The 14,668-nt window shown below is 31.1% G+C and overlaps 2 protein-coding genes across 5 annotated transcripts in view; both read left to right on the top strand.

The window, feature by feature from the left end:
- LOC134725495 (lethal(2) giant larvae protein homolog 1-like) overlaps positions 1 to 5,254 on the top strand; it is a 32,604-nt gene extending 27,350 nt beyond the window's left edge. For 2 of the 4 annotated variants that reach the window (XM_063589355.1, XM_063589356.1), the window contains 3 exons: positions 1,307 to 1,425; positions 2,179 to 2,240; positions 3,541 to 5,254. In XM_063589355.1, the coding sequence (XP_063445425.1) occupies positions 1,307 to 1,425; positions 2,179 to 2,240; positions 3,541 to 3,675 (316 nt within the window). In that variant the 3' untranslated portion in view covers positions 3,676 to 5,254. The remainder of the gene's footprint in view (positions 1 to 1,306; positions 1,426 to 2,178; positions 2,241 to 3,540) is intronic. The other 2 variants (XM_063589357.1, XM_063589358.1) reach the window with 1 other exon arrangement.
- Positions 5,255 to 8,583: 3,329 nt separating this feature from the next.
- Positions 8,584 to 13,564, top strand: LOC134726578 (acetylcholine receptor subunit beta-type unc-29-like). The gene is made up of 2 exons (XM_063590986.1): positions 8,584 to 9,645; positions 13,553 to 13,564. Exons 1-2 carry the CDS (start codon positions 8,584 to 8,586, stop codon positions 13,562 to 13,564), a joined length of 1,074 nt encoding a protein of 357 aa, XP_063447056.1.
- Positions 13,565 to 14,668: the final 1,104 nt, after the last annotated feature.

Here is a 14,668-nt window from a genome sequence, read left to right on the forward strand (position 1 = left end):
GAAAAACTGCTGGTTCTCACTACTATTTCCACTACAAAATACCAAAATTATTTGTGTCCTTTGCAAATTTTGGTTTACAAATCCCTCGGGCCACAACTTTTTAAGAACTCTGCTATGGGTTTACTGATACCCAGTGGTGGTGGTAGTACTAACATATGTGTGATTCATTCGCTTCTGCAATAACTTATTGTTTTAAAATATAATTGCTTTTAAAATGAAATATTTAGCATGCATGTTTGAATTAAAGTGTTTGTGTTATATTATATGTATAAATGTAAACATGTATTTTGTATTCAGCATCAGAAAAAGGACCAGTTCTTTGCATAGATTGTTTTTATGCCCCATTTATAAGCATTATGTTTTCTGGTCTGTGGGTCTGTCAGTCCGTTCGTCCAGCTTCCGATTAAAGTTTTTGGTTTGTAGTTTTTGATGAAGTTGAAGTCCAATCAACTTGAAACTTAGTACCCATGTTTCTTATGATATGATCTTTCTGATTTTAATGCCTTATCAGAGATTTTCCCCCATTTTCACAGTCCATTGAACATAGAAAATGATAGTGCGGATGGGGGATAAGTGTACTATGAACACGTTCTTGTTTTTAATTTGAGTTTTGTTGATTTTGAAAAAAACCACTTTCTCTTAGATTTCTCTCAAATTTGTGAGAAAATATAAAACAATTTCACAGCAGCACCTTCCAAGGTTCTTGGCTTGTAATTAAAGAATAACATGTAACATCATTTGCGGTAGATATTAATGTGATGAGAAACTCAAATAATACTTACTGCTTTTTGTTTTGACAATTTTCACTTTAAGATATTGATTATGAACTTGACAAAAAAACAATAAAACATGATTATTAGTCCCTTTCCAACAAAGTGGAAGGGGGACGTAAGTTTAAAATGCTATCCATCTATCAGTTTTCCACTCTTTTTGCTTCGTGCTTGAAGATAGTGATTTAAAATTGATATATTGTTTTATCATGACAAGTTATAATTCCAATTTTCTTCCAGTCTTATAATTTTGTGCAGAGTTGGAGTCCATGGACTTATCAAATATTATGTTTCTGCACGTTTTATCATGACCAGTTACAGATAAAGTTCAAATTTTGTTCAAGTCTGATGATTTTGTACTTAGTTATGGTCCTTAGACTTGAAAAATTCACTCAAATAATCAATTTTTCACACTTGTTTTTGTCACGCTTGAAGATATTGATATTTGTTATATAATTATACATCATGACAAGTCATGGAGGAAATTTGCAAATTTAAAAAAAAATAAAATATTAGAACATTTTGTTTGTTTTTAGACTTCAGGATAGTACGGTGGTAGAATCAACAACATTAATCACTTCATCTGAGACAACAGTGGTAACCACAACAGAGGAGACAGTGACACATACAGTAACAGCTGGTGGGGACGGGCCAGGTTAGTAAATTATCACTTTACATGTTGGCAATGTGGTATTATTAGCTTTCCTTATATCCTTGGTTATATATGCTTTCAAATAAATATCTTGCAGTAGCTGTTAAATTGTAAGCATTTGTGGAAATAATATCACTTTTGATATAATAAACTTTTGAATTTTGGAATAATCAACGTTTCTATAAAAAAAATATCTTCAAATTTTTACATTATGATGTTTACTGCACGATTTTTAGAAAAGGATTTATTTTTCTCAAACCATTCTTTGCATCTAAATGTTAAAGCCTCCACTTCATTACAAAATCACACCACATCTTTACAATTTCAACAGCATGACCCTGTATGCTCTGGTTAATTGCACTGTTATAAGTCTTCAGTTGTACTGAAAACATTTAACAACTCAATTCTAAATGATGTACAGCTACGGTGAAATATTATAATATATATTCAGAACATTTGCATGTCAGTAATTCTTCAGAAAATGAAAACAGAGTATTTGTTGAACTTTTTTATTCCATAGAGCATGCTAGCAACTGTTGGAATATTCTTTAAGAGTTCTATACCTGCTAGGAAGAGCATGCTAAGAAATAGTTCAATTCATCTCCCTTTTACTAAAACCTGCTCAAATAGAGCATGTTATGCTGTTGCTAATTCATTATCATTTTAATTTCTTAGATCTACTTGTCTAAACAAGAACAAGTCCTTAGCTTATTTCATTATGTTAATTGTGTTTTTTTATTTATGTTGTCCCAACAGAATCAGTCAATGTTGATGATGATACGAAATCTACACAGCCGATCGTTACTACAACAACACAGGTGAGAAGAGGGACAACTCTTACGGCAAACCTTTCTGGTGGTAGAACTTCCTAATTACTCAAATTCTGCTGTAATCTCTAATTATTCATGCATCTTTTTAATGTCCTCACGTTTTTTTATCTGTTCATTTTCATGTTTAGTTTGCTGTGAATTATTGCTTTAGTAGTGTGTTTTCAGTTTGCCCCATGTGTAAACTCAAAATTCTTATATATGCAAGCTAGTTATTATTAATGATACATATAAATATAGATATTCTTGAATTCTTCCACCACATAAGCAAGTCCATTATTTTTTTCTTCAATATATAACTGTTATATCATAGTGAGTTAAAAAATTTGCAAGATATGCTCTTTTCAAATGAAATATGATTTATTGAAAGCTTTGTAATCATTATAATCCATGTTGTTCTTTCAAATCTGAAAGGAGGGTCTTAAGAGAGCTTGTCACTCTTCCACTGTATTTTTCATTGTAAAACAACAGATTTGATCATTCCTCAATTTGAACATTATATATAATCACCAATTAAAATAATATACATATTTTCTCACACTGTAGCAAGTCTGATATAATGTTTCTACGCTTGAGATTGTTATATTTATTATGTTATTAAAACTTTAACTGTCAACAGTGGAGAGAAATTAGTATTGGTTTCTCCAATTATTTTTAAAAGATAAGGAAATAAACTCTTTCTTTTCAATTATTAACTAAAAGATGTGTTTTTTTCTGTGTGAAGTCATCAGGCATGATCAGCACTATTGAAATTTAACTAATGAGGAGCTGAGATCAAATAGACCACATGTTAATTATATTATAAAAAAAAATTAGACGAAAATATAAATCTTGAGAAAATTTAAAATATTATCATCGTATGATGTATTTTATATTGTTGACCTGCTAAGAACTGCAGTTTGTTATTCCTTTAACAAAACACACCTTTCTAAGTTTCTTTTTTAGTTGATATTTTTGGTCCTATCTCTTTGGTAGATCTCATATCTGTTCCATTTATACTTTGCAATGCTCCTTTCATATTTGTGGAGTGTAACATAGTATAGACTGGAACAAATTTGCAGTCTTAGAGATTGATTTTATGTGGCAATGTTTTAGGATGCATTGACAATAATCACAGATGATTCAAAATAAAAAAAACGGAAATACAAAATTGAGGGCGAAAGGGCAGGGGAGTATAGCAATATACATTCCATGGTACCAAATGCAATCAGACTTTCAGACACAGCTTGAGTAATTTATAGAATAATATTTAATGCACATATTTCACTCCTAGAATTTTTTTCTGTTTCAGGTAATAACTGATGTAAATGAAGTTCATGATAAAATAATTGAATTGAAGATAACAGAAGATGATGCAGCTCTGGCAAAGAAAAATCTACAAGAAGCTGAACAGGTCATTTCTACCGAGGCTCCAGTTGTCAGTTAGACTATAATGCTAGGACTTGCCTGTTAACATGGGGTCAGAGATAAAATGGCAATAATTCACACTTGCATCATGGATAATTAAGGAAGAGGAATTTAACTATCATTATCTATGTTTAAGTTGTGCTTAAGCTTTTGTAAAGGGACATTTTTGACTATTGTCAAGTTATTTTAAGAATCATTCCAAGATTATTAAACTTATTTATGAAACTGCAACTGCTATTGTGTAATGTGAAGTGGTGTGATTTCTTGTAACATGTTAAATGCTTAGCCTGAGTTTTGTGTCAGTGTTATTAAAAAGTGTACATAGAAAAGGATAACACCTACATGTACTAAGTACTGCTTGGAGAAAAGACCTTTTGGTTTAGAGGATATTTTATATTTCAGTCTTCCGAGCTCAACTGCATAATAAGTAGAAAAGAAAGATGTTTAAATTTTGTTATCTTAGATTTTTACATTATTTAGACATTTTATTGGGATAGGGATTAACTTGTGGTTGTGGTGTATTTTTGTGTCAAGATTGAAACCAATACATTTAACTTTTTTCATACTAGTGCAATGTAGTATAGAATTTTTAAACACCTTTTTTTTTTATTCCAAGCTTATTCTCAGACGAACATACAAAATTTTATAGGCATTACAAATTGCTGGCAAATTATTGCTACTTGCATTATCATGGGAAATATTAGGAATAAAATATAAATTGATCTTTAAGGCATTATCATGGTATCTTGTGTAATAATTATTTTATGATTGTAAACTATGTATTGAAAAATATTAAATTTATTTAGTGTAAAATTGTAAGCTACTTTGATATTTATCAAAATTGAATTAGTACTGAATGAATATTCAATATTCAATATTATTATTTAATTATAATAAAGGTTGTACTTCCAATAATTTATATGATTATACCTTGCTTATAAATCTTCTTGACATCAGTTACAAAGTTTACTTTCAGTATTAAAATGAAAATTTATAGAGTATATAAAGCAGGACTATATTATTAAGTAATGAGATTTGAACTTGAGTTATCTACCTTTGCTCTTATTTAGTAGGCTGTAGAGCTTTTGTAAAAATGAAGAATAATTTCTACATTTGTGAAATGTTTATATTGGTGTTTTTGATGAAATAGGTTGTGTACCGATTGAATAGTTATTTTAATCTTTGTTAAAATTAGATTTTTAAACAATCATGTGATTAAGAATTTTATATTTTTAAATCGCTTCAGTACTGTTTTTTCCTATGCATTTTATGATGGCTTTTGTCTGTGTTAAGTTGAAAACTACATGTTTTATGTGCCTGTCTAAATATATGGTTGTTTCTTGTTGAAGTAGTGCAAAGAACAAGTTTTTGAAATTTTATGCATATTTCAGAAGAAAATGAAAACAGAAGAAAAATTATGATAAAATATTTTTGTGATACATTATTAGATTAAGTTGACCATCATTTTAGACCAAAGAAAGCTATAGAGCTTTTAATGATCCATCCATTTTATTTTCATAACAAAGCATTTTTCATGATGTTTACTATGTACATGATATGTATACAAACATCTCACTACTAATAAAATGTATAAATTGTTTCAGTTTTCATTTCTTGTGCCTTTGAAATAACTTATCAAAGTTACATGGCTATAATTTAGCACACCCGGTTTGTGTTGAGTCTACAAAACACTCATCAATAATGCTTGAATCAAGAAAGTTGATAAAAGACCAAATCAAGTTCAAAATTGAAGAGCAAGAAGGGCCTAAAACTCTGAAAGGTTTTGCTCAAGTCATCTGTTCCTTAGTAATTGAACAATATCATGCTTAATATAAATATACAAAGAATATGGGGTATCTATTCATGACACTATTAAAATCAGTACATGCACAACAGCAATAAGCTAAGGAACCATGCTTTTATGCTGTTCTTCATCTTAAAGACAGAATGAATGAAAAACACGGAGCAACAAAAAAAATCTCACACTACTGCAGGTTAAGACAGCCCCTAGCACTAGCTTGAAAGTAAAGCATTTAAAAAAAAAACACATTCAGGAGTAGAAAACCTGCACGTGAAGTATAGATTAGTAGAGCCAATGTTAACGATTGATTGGGTGTCGTCTGCAAAGCCTATCTAAGGTTCTTGATGTTTCAATGAACATTTAGACTCAGCAGACTAATATTCACTGGTCCTAAGAAAAGAACTTCTCATAAACTGGTCTGACCAGTTTTATAGTTTTGATCATTGTGCCAGTGATCTTTAAAGGCTGAAATCATCAATTGACCCTTTATAGGGGTTGGAAGAACTACAACAATGATAAGATCTTCATAAAATAGGAAGAAGACTTTAATGCTTCTTTCCTTCTATGCAGATACCATAAATAGCAATGTTTCAGTCTGTAGACTGTTATATGTCTTTTGTCTTTGACATTATTTTCATGGTTCATTGATTGCCTGAACACATTATTTTGATTTTTTTAATCATTTGTGAGATACCCACTTATGAGTGATAGGATCTTTGCAAGGTAAACATATTTGTCCGACTAGCTCCACCTAACCTCGACTTTATTTACTGGACCAGTGATCAAAATTACGTTTTCGTGGTCAAGACCCTGTCTAATATACTGAGCAATAAGTCGAGAATATATGGTGTATGCAATGATTGAAAAATGTACTCGCACCACATCTTCCTATATCTATGTCACAGTGACTGGTTTCATTTGAAGTTGCCCCTTTTCAAAAGTTAAGTTTTTTTGTAGTTTGGTCTAAGAGTTTATATGACCTTATCCTTATTTTAAGGTTCATTGTCCAATGACTCTTCTGTTTAGGAGGAACTAAACGCAAAAGAAGCATCTTGGTTTATTACCTGTTTGAGTAGATCATAAGTAATTTAAGGACTACAAGCTTTGTAAAAGTAGATTATCAATGGAATCTAGTGCATCATGGAATTAAAGTCAGTGTTTTGATCCTTGACAACTTTAATTTTACATTTAAAGAATTATGATTGATTTTTCCAAAAACTAAAACTAACCAAACCTTTCAACAGACTTATAAGACTTTAATTCAGAATATCATATAGTGATTAAGGGGTTTTGCATCGGAAATAAAACATTTATTCTTAAACCTGTTGTTTGCATGACAGGGTTATATTCTTTCATTTTTATGATGCTATGATACTAAATACCAAACATGTGGGATAGTGCTTGGTTTTCATATGATGAGGACATTATCTTTCAATAATTTCAATTGACATGTCAGAAACTGGTAGTAGTCCTAGGCCTTTATTATTGTATGTTATATAATTGTTTTTTTGCTTAGTTTCCTCTGTTACCTATTTTAACATCGGACTCGAATTCTTTTAAATAGAGCTTTACTGTACGTATTGCTGTGTGTTTGTTCATTATACATTGATTAGAGGTATAGGGGAGGTTTCAGAATTAACAAGGCATGTTTAATGTCCCGCTTCAGGTTAAAGTTTTTGGTCCAGGTAGTTTTTGATGAAGTTGAGGTCCAATTAACTTGAAACTTAGTAAACATGTTCCCTATGATATTATATTTCTTATTTTTATGCCAAATTAGAGATTTTACCCCATTTCACGGTGCACTGCACATAAAAATGATAGTGCGGATGGGGCATCCGTGTACTTGGGACACATTCTTGTTTTTAGTTTGTTCATTTATATGCTTCGGATTTGCATGGGACGTTCATCTTTGATGAACTAAAAAAATATTTGTTAATAACCAGATGAAGCCTACCTCCATGTGCTGGATTTATTGATATGTTAAACTATTGGTGTTTTCTTCTCTTTGTTTAGATTGTTGTATATTCACACTTCCCATTAACATTCTCTATTTGAAATGGTAGAATACGATGTAAAATAAAACTATCGGAGTTACTTCGCTTTTTGAATTAAATTATCTAAAATTGAATAAATCGAATATATATCATTTTGTATATTTTTAAAGTGTCTAGTAAAATAGACAATGTTAGAAAAGATCTAACTCTATAATTTTTGAATGACCGGAACTGGAACCATTACCTTGTTCCAACCTTCTACGGCGACGCCGCATAGCGTTTCGCAGCCACCCCTCCCCCTTCTCTTAACTTTAAAGCTGATAAATATTTAGTATTTGATGTCTGATGGTTTAAAAAATCAATCGGATTTTGGTAAATTTATATTTCATGAGGAGCCTTTAAGGGTTTTATACTAATTCAAAGGTGGTTGTCAATTTCAACAGGTGATCATTGGCTCATATTTTAAAATTGCCTTTAAAACCAATGTGTTCAAGCCCTAAACATCACATTTGATTATATTTAACAGTGATTGAGATTTTGAAGGACAAACATACATAGTTCTATAAGAAAACGTTATACACAAACTTATCAATCTGATATAAAAGACAAAACAATCTTTTAGGCCAAGAGGAATTTGCCAACATCTGTTATTTTGCATGAATTTTTCTGGACTTTGTGCATTACTATAGCTCGTTAAATAGTTACAGGTTCTTTTTTCAAACCTGGGAGTAGCTCAGACTCTGAAGCAATTTTTAAGTGACATATTGTTCAAAAGATGCATTTAGTGGTAAAAGCCATGCTGTTCATATGTAAATACATATCATGGCACACTAATTCACTTGATCTTTGCTTAACCAACTCCAAACCGATTAAAGTGTTTATAATTCAACAGTAAATCCATATTCTAAATTATCTATATAAATTTGTCACTTTTAAAATACAAAGTAATATTTACCTTTAGAGATATCACATCCGTTACAAATGCATCCATATAATACAAACCCATTAAATATTTCGGGTACACAAATACAAAAGCCATGATGTAATGGTCGATCAATCATTTTCTAGAAATTGTATTCAAATACGGCATTTCAAATTTTTTGGTTTTACAATGCAAATGCTTGGTCACAGCATGGGAATTTTACAGAATATACTATTTTTTTGCTGTATCTTCTGTGTTTTAGGAGATAATATATCAACCTATAGGGACCTGCATAATTCAATATTTAAGGATTATGATGCAGAGATTCAACCTATGCCTACGGACAACGGAAAATTTAACATAAGTTTAAAGTTCCATTTATTTGCCTTTAACAACTTTAACGAAGTAGATGGTGTATTATCTGTTGTAGGAGCTATCAGTTTTTTCTGGACAGATGAATCTCTAACATGGAACAAAACATTGTATGATGGAATCGACCAAATAATTGTACCACAGTCAAAGGTATGGATCCCGAAAGTGATACTTGTAAATAGTGCTGATACTCTAGCATGGATCGGGTCTGACTCGTCGTTTAATGTTCAGGTTACCAACGATGGCAGACTTGTCTGGACACCAGGATCGGTGTTAAATGCCAAATGCTCTGTTAATGTCCTAAAGTTTCCATTTGATTCTCATTCTTGTGAGTTACTTCTCTCTGGATTTGGTTATCACAACACTATAAGACTTAAACCAATCAGCCCAACTACCGAGAACTCGCATCTTATTCTGAGTCAACTATGGGAGTTGGAAAGTACTACGGTTGCAAATGATCTTGAACATGAAAGTTCTTTTGAGGTGGTTATAAATTTCAAGAGAAAACCAGTTTATTACACTGTTTTGGTGTTTACACCCACCGCTGTCTTAGCTTTGCTTAATCCTTTGATATTTATGTTACCTATAGAATGCGGCGAGCGGTTGTCTTTTGGTATGACAATTCTGTTATCGTACATGGTGTTTTTAACACTGGTGTCTGATAAACTTCCAACCACATCAAATCCGATGTCTTTCATGGTAATTTACATTATACTATTGTTCGTGACCAGTGCATGCATAACCATGTGTAATATAATTAACATGAAGTTATATTGGTCTGAAGAGTCGGAAGCTACAGGGATTCAGGGATGTTTGATCTCTGTTTTCTCCAAATATCGCCAGAAAAACTCTATTTTAGATGTGAGCGACAAAAAAAGGAAACCAACAACCAAGGATTTTGTACGAATTCTTGATAAAATTTATGTTTTTTTCTTTTATACAACTATATTGATAATATTTATAGCTTATCTAACCGTAACAGCTTTATGAAAGGTGTAGAAGACGTTTTGATACTGAAGTAGAAATGCAATGTATACTAGCATGATTTGTTTCTTGAGTCTTTTAATATAGATTTATTCTGCATCGTATTTTAGTTTTTATTTATCGGAGATGGACACAAGGCTAACTATAGCGCTACAACTACTTGCGGAAAGCTTTATATTTCAGAGGGTAGAAAACCTGTTTGGATGATACATACCTTGTATACAAATAATTCCTTATGTTTTGGAGTTGTCATCTATCCAACGTCCTTGACCTTATTGTCATGAACTGCTTTAAAATATAGTTATTTTGCCATATGATTTTTTCTTCACTTATTGTAAAAGAATAGCTGTATCTGTAAGCGATAGGTCAACTATGATTTATGTATGGCATCATAACTGTTATTTGTGCTTTTTTGTATGATCTTACTTTAACCTCGTTTGCATGGTTCGTTGGTCAAGGTTGTAATGTTTTAATCCGTATCTCAGATCTCTTCCTCTCATGCACTTTCTAGACCATTCTTCTTCTTGTAAGCTCAAATTGAAACTTCACGAATGTTTTATAAGACTTAAACAAGTAAAGATGTATAGAATATGACCATACGTGACTTGAAACAATAGTCATTTGTTAAGGTCAACTTTGTCTGAAGGAGTTAAAAAACAAAAATCCAGATAAACTTCATGAATAGATCTATCAAAAGATAAAACACAAGAAACAAAACTGTAATCTTATTATATTTACCAAGCTAATGCAAAGATCCAATGAACAACTTTTATTTGTATCGTTTTGAAAACGACAGCATATCTCAGCAAGTCACTACATCCGTTGCAAAATTTGACCGATTTTTGATATCAAATTCTTTAACATAATACTTTTTAAAGTAAATTAAATCGATTAAACTACAAAACGATTTTATGAAGAATTTTTTTTTCACGTGTATGTTTCTAGGCTAATAGGCGTGGTAATAAACATTTTTCCATAAACAAAATAATACAGTTATAAGTACGCCGGTTTTATTTGCATGTCATCTTTTGTATCATATAAATATATATATATCTACGCAAATTAAGTGTTGCACGTGTATTGGATTTCCACACGAATCAACTTTTTATTCTTCTAATCCTTTTTCTAGTTGTAAACAAGTTATGAAATCAGATTACTATTATTCGATATAACCACAATCAAAATAGCTATAAAATATGGTATAGTTATAAATCTTATTTTCATCCTGCTATGATAATATGAATTTTATATATTGAATAATTTTTCGATGATAACCAAAATAATATTTAATCCTGACAGAATACAAAATAAGATTAATTTACTTTACATTAGATTTAATGACAAAACTTTCAATCCGATTCCCCTCTTCTCCTTCATGAAAATATTTCTTCTTCAAAATTAGTATCAGATTTTAATTTTTAGTAAAACACCACACCCTCCTTCAGAGTCAAATGATCGTTTACTTCTGTATTACATGATTGTCATTCGGTATATCTAGAAATAATAATCATGAAACAATAAATAACGATAGTCAAGTATTTCGATCTGATCGTGAAAGATCAGACATCGAATCGTGAATGTTAAAGACAATTCAACTTCGAAAAAAACGTTGTGTTAACAAGAGAAGGAACAAGTAAAAATTTTGAATGTGCCAAAATGAATACTGGCATATTTCCTCAATAATACCGTGAGCACAGTAACGAAATGCCAAAATTCAGTACTTTTGATGAAACACAAAATGCGCACATTTATGTTTGTAGCAGATAATTGTTTCTGTTGTTCCATTGTTTTCCTTTTACAGTTGATGTGTTCTATTTGATTTTGGTTTATGACCCGGATTAGCTTCAGTTAAATCGATCGACCACTATTAAACAGCGGTATACTACTGTTGCATTTATTCATAACTTTATGCGAAGAATGAACAAAGCAAAATAATCACATTTTAAATGGTTTTCATGGTCAAATTCCAACACATCAACTGCATCTAAAACTAAACTGTCAGTGTGTCAGAAGGTACTGAAAATGTAATTTGTTAAGGTTATGTAATTGCATGTTTGTTTAAAGCCTCAAGTGTGGTAGATTATGAGTTCGATCAACGGTTTGGTCTGTAAATTTATTATTTGTGTTCTATCCCAAATCGTAGCAACTGTCTTATTTGGATGCATGTAATGCAAGCGACGATATAAACCATGCCAACACACCAGCTTTCGCCCACGTTGAAGATAATATTATTTTCCGTTACTTTGGTCTCACGGTTCGTATCTTCGAAAGAGATAAACACGTAAACTGATGCTATCCTTTACGTCAAACACTCAACACTAAGCACTATAAGCCAATCATTACTCGTTCTGGAGCGGGCATATATATGTCTTGTTTCGTTGATATATCTTCTGGGAACTGTTAATATACCTTACGAATTACAAAGATGTCGGCTAGTACAATATTTTGACATTGTGTAGAATTAAAACATTCAAGCAAGAAATGTAGTTCTGTTAGCTTTCAATTACATCCCGAAGCGAAAGATAGCCAATTTTGGGTTTAAAATGTCTTGTACCAAATCAGGAATACGGCAGCTTCAGTATTTCTGTTGTTCTGTTGTTTTCCTTTAATAGTTAATGTGTTTCCCTCTGTTTTAGAATGCAACTCGGATTGTTTTCTCTGAATTGATTTATGACTTTTGAGTAAAAGTATACTGCTGTTGCCTTTATTTGTTACTAATTTGTAATTCATTTTTTCCTGTGCACATTTCCCCATAGCGTTGTTCTCTCGGTGAAAATCATGCAATTTATTTGTTACCAAGACTTTGAACAACGTTAAAACAAATATACATTCCTGTAACCAACTTGTTGTTTTGAAGCTTAAATCAAGCAGTTTGTATTGTCTTTTGTAGTGTTTTACATTTTGTAATATATTTTAATTATAGTCTGGCGTATAACTTATAATCCTGGTACCTTTGATAACTATTAACACCATTGTGTCGATGCCACTGTTGGTGGATGTTTCGGCTCTGAGGGTATCACAAGCTCCGAACTCAGCACTTCGGAGTCGACATGAATAACATTTACATGGTCATTTTTATAAATTGACTGTTTGCAAAAGTATGAATTATTCGAAATACTAACGATTTTTTATTCCATGTATAGATTTTATTAGCCGTATTGGGTACACCTTTTTGGAATTTTGGGTCCTTAATGCTCTTCAACTTTAAATTCGTCTGGCTTTCTAACTATTTTGAGTGTCATGAGTCATATGTAGATGAAACGAGCGTCTGGCGTATTAAATCATAATTCTGGCACCTTTGATAACTATTTACTATACGGTATGGGGTTATCTCAGTTTTCTCAGGTTGCCGTTCTTGTCATTGTTCATATCATTCTTACTTTGTTTTCTTTATGGATATTCTGTCATTAGCAATCATACAAAAAAAATCCTTATTTGTATGAATATATATGTATTTTGTTTAGAAGTAAAAGATGTTCAAGCATGAAGATAAACTAGTATAATAACAATTTTTTTCAAAGAAATAGTACGATGGAGCCAGTAGAACTAAAAAATAAGAAATTTGGAAGACACTTAGTAACCCCTCAGCAAACAAGAAAACATATTAGTACCGTTTTTGAACTTTCAAATCCCGAAATGTCGAAACATGACATTTGACGCCAAATAATCTAATTATTCTTAATTTTAGTCCGATATACCATCCTGAGCTGACCATATTGAACTCATACTAATAGAATAATCCGTCCAAACAGAAATAATTCTGCAGCTAAATTACATTAATCCTCTAACAATTCACATTAAGTATGTTTGTAAAATTCTACAGTATGCAGTCTAGACTTGATACAGGAACTATGGTAGATAAAAGTCTTAATGGGCATTTAATAAATTAATATTCAAAATAACCAAACGAAACAATTGTGTACAGTAAAAAGGAATTATAAGGAAACAATAGACAGGTGACATTAAGGCTAACATGAAAGGTTAACCTGTTCATTATATTTGTTAAATGATAATCTAATGATGTTTTTTTTCTATCAAGTTGCTATATGATTTTGGTGAGAACACACTTTCAAAAGAAATATTAGTGGGCCATGAAAAAACCAATTGAGGTTTCAGTTTGACATTATCTGATAAAAGGAATTACATGAACTCGTAATAAACCTAAACATTATATCGCAACATCAAGATAAACATACCCTGCACCTTTCAATAACTGTATATGATATATTTTGTCATTTATTTCACATAATATTTGATTGATGACAGACAGGGCCAAAACATAATTTAGTCTGGACATTTTGTTTTAAAAAAGGACGAATGCATGAACTTACAAACATATTCTAATCGGATAAACCTTTCTTTATGAATTTAACTTGTAATATACCTGTAATATATTTAAACAACTTTTTACATTCTTTCACTCAATTTTGACTAATATTTAAAATTTTATATCATCATTACACTGGTTGCAATATTTATTCAAAATACTGATTATAATAATTTTTATGAATTCAATCTATGAATAAATGTTTCGAATCAAAAACGAAAATGTTTCTATTTGAATGAACGTGAAAGGAAAAGTTAATACGGCTTGAATGCATTAACAAAAATAAACTTAAGAAGGTTGATATTTATAAAATATATAAATATACTTAAGAAACACGTCTATATCTTACCAAGTAATAATGTCTTCTATAGCCACAGATGACCTTTTTAATGAAGACAGGACAGTGGAAGAAACAATAATAGACGAAGTTGTGAAATCTGTTGAAGAAAGGACATGCTTACGTCAAAGACGTTCAATGGCTATGAAAGTGAAATTTCAAGAAATGAACGATAGAAAAAATAAACTGGATGAACTCCGACTTAACCGCCTGGCCTCTCTTGGAATTCACGTTGATATCAAAAGTATTCGAGACGAAGTGAAAAAGACAATTGA

Source organism: Mytilus trossulus, chromosome 7 (genome assembly GCF_036588685.1).
Source record: "Mytilus trossulus isolate FHL-02 chromosome 7, PNRI_Mtr1.1.1.hap1, whole genome shotgun sequence".
Lineage (NCBI taxonomy): Eukaryota > Metazoa > Mollusca > Bivalvia > Mytilida > Mytilidae > Mytilus > Mytilus trossulus.

What these genes read in the sequence shown, in the direction of transcription:
- LOC134726578 (XM_063590986.1), top strand. Translation starts at nt 8,584, where the DNA reads ATGGGAATTTTACAGAATATACTATTTTTTTGCTGTATCTTCTGTGTT.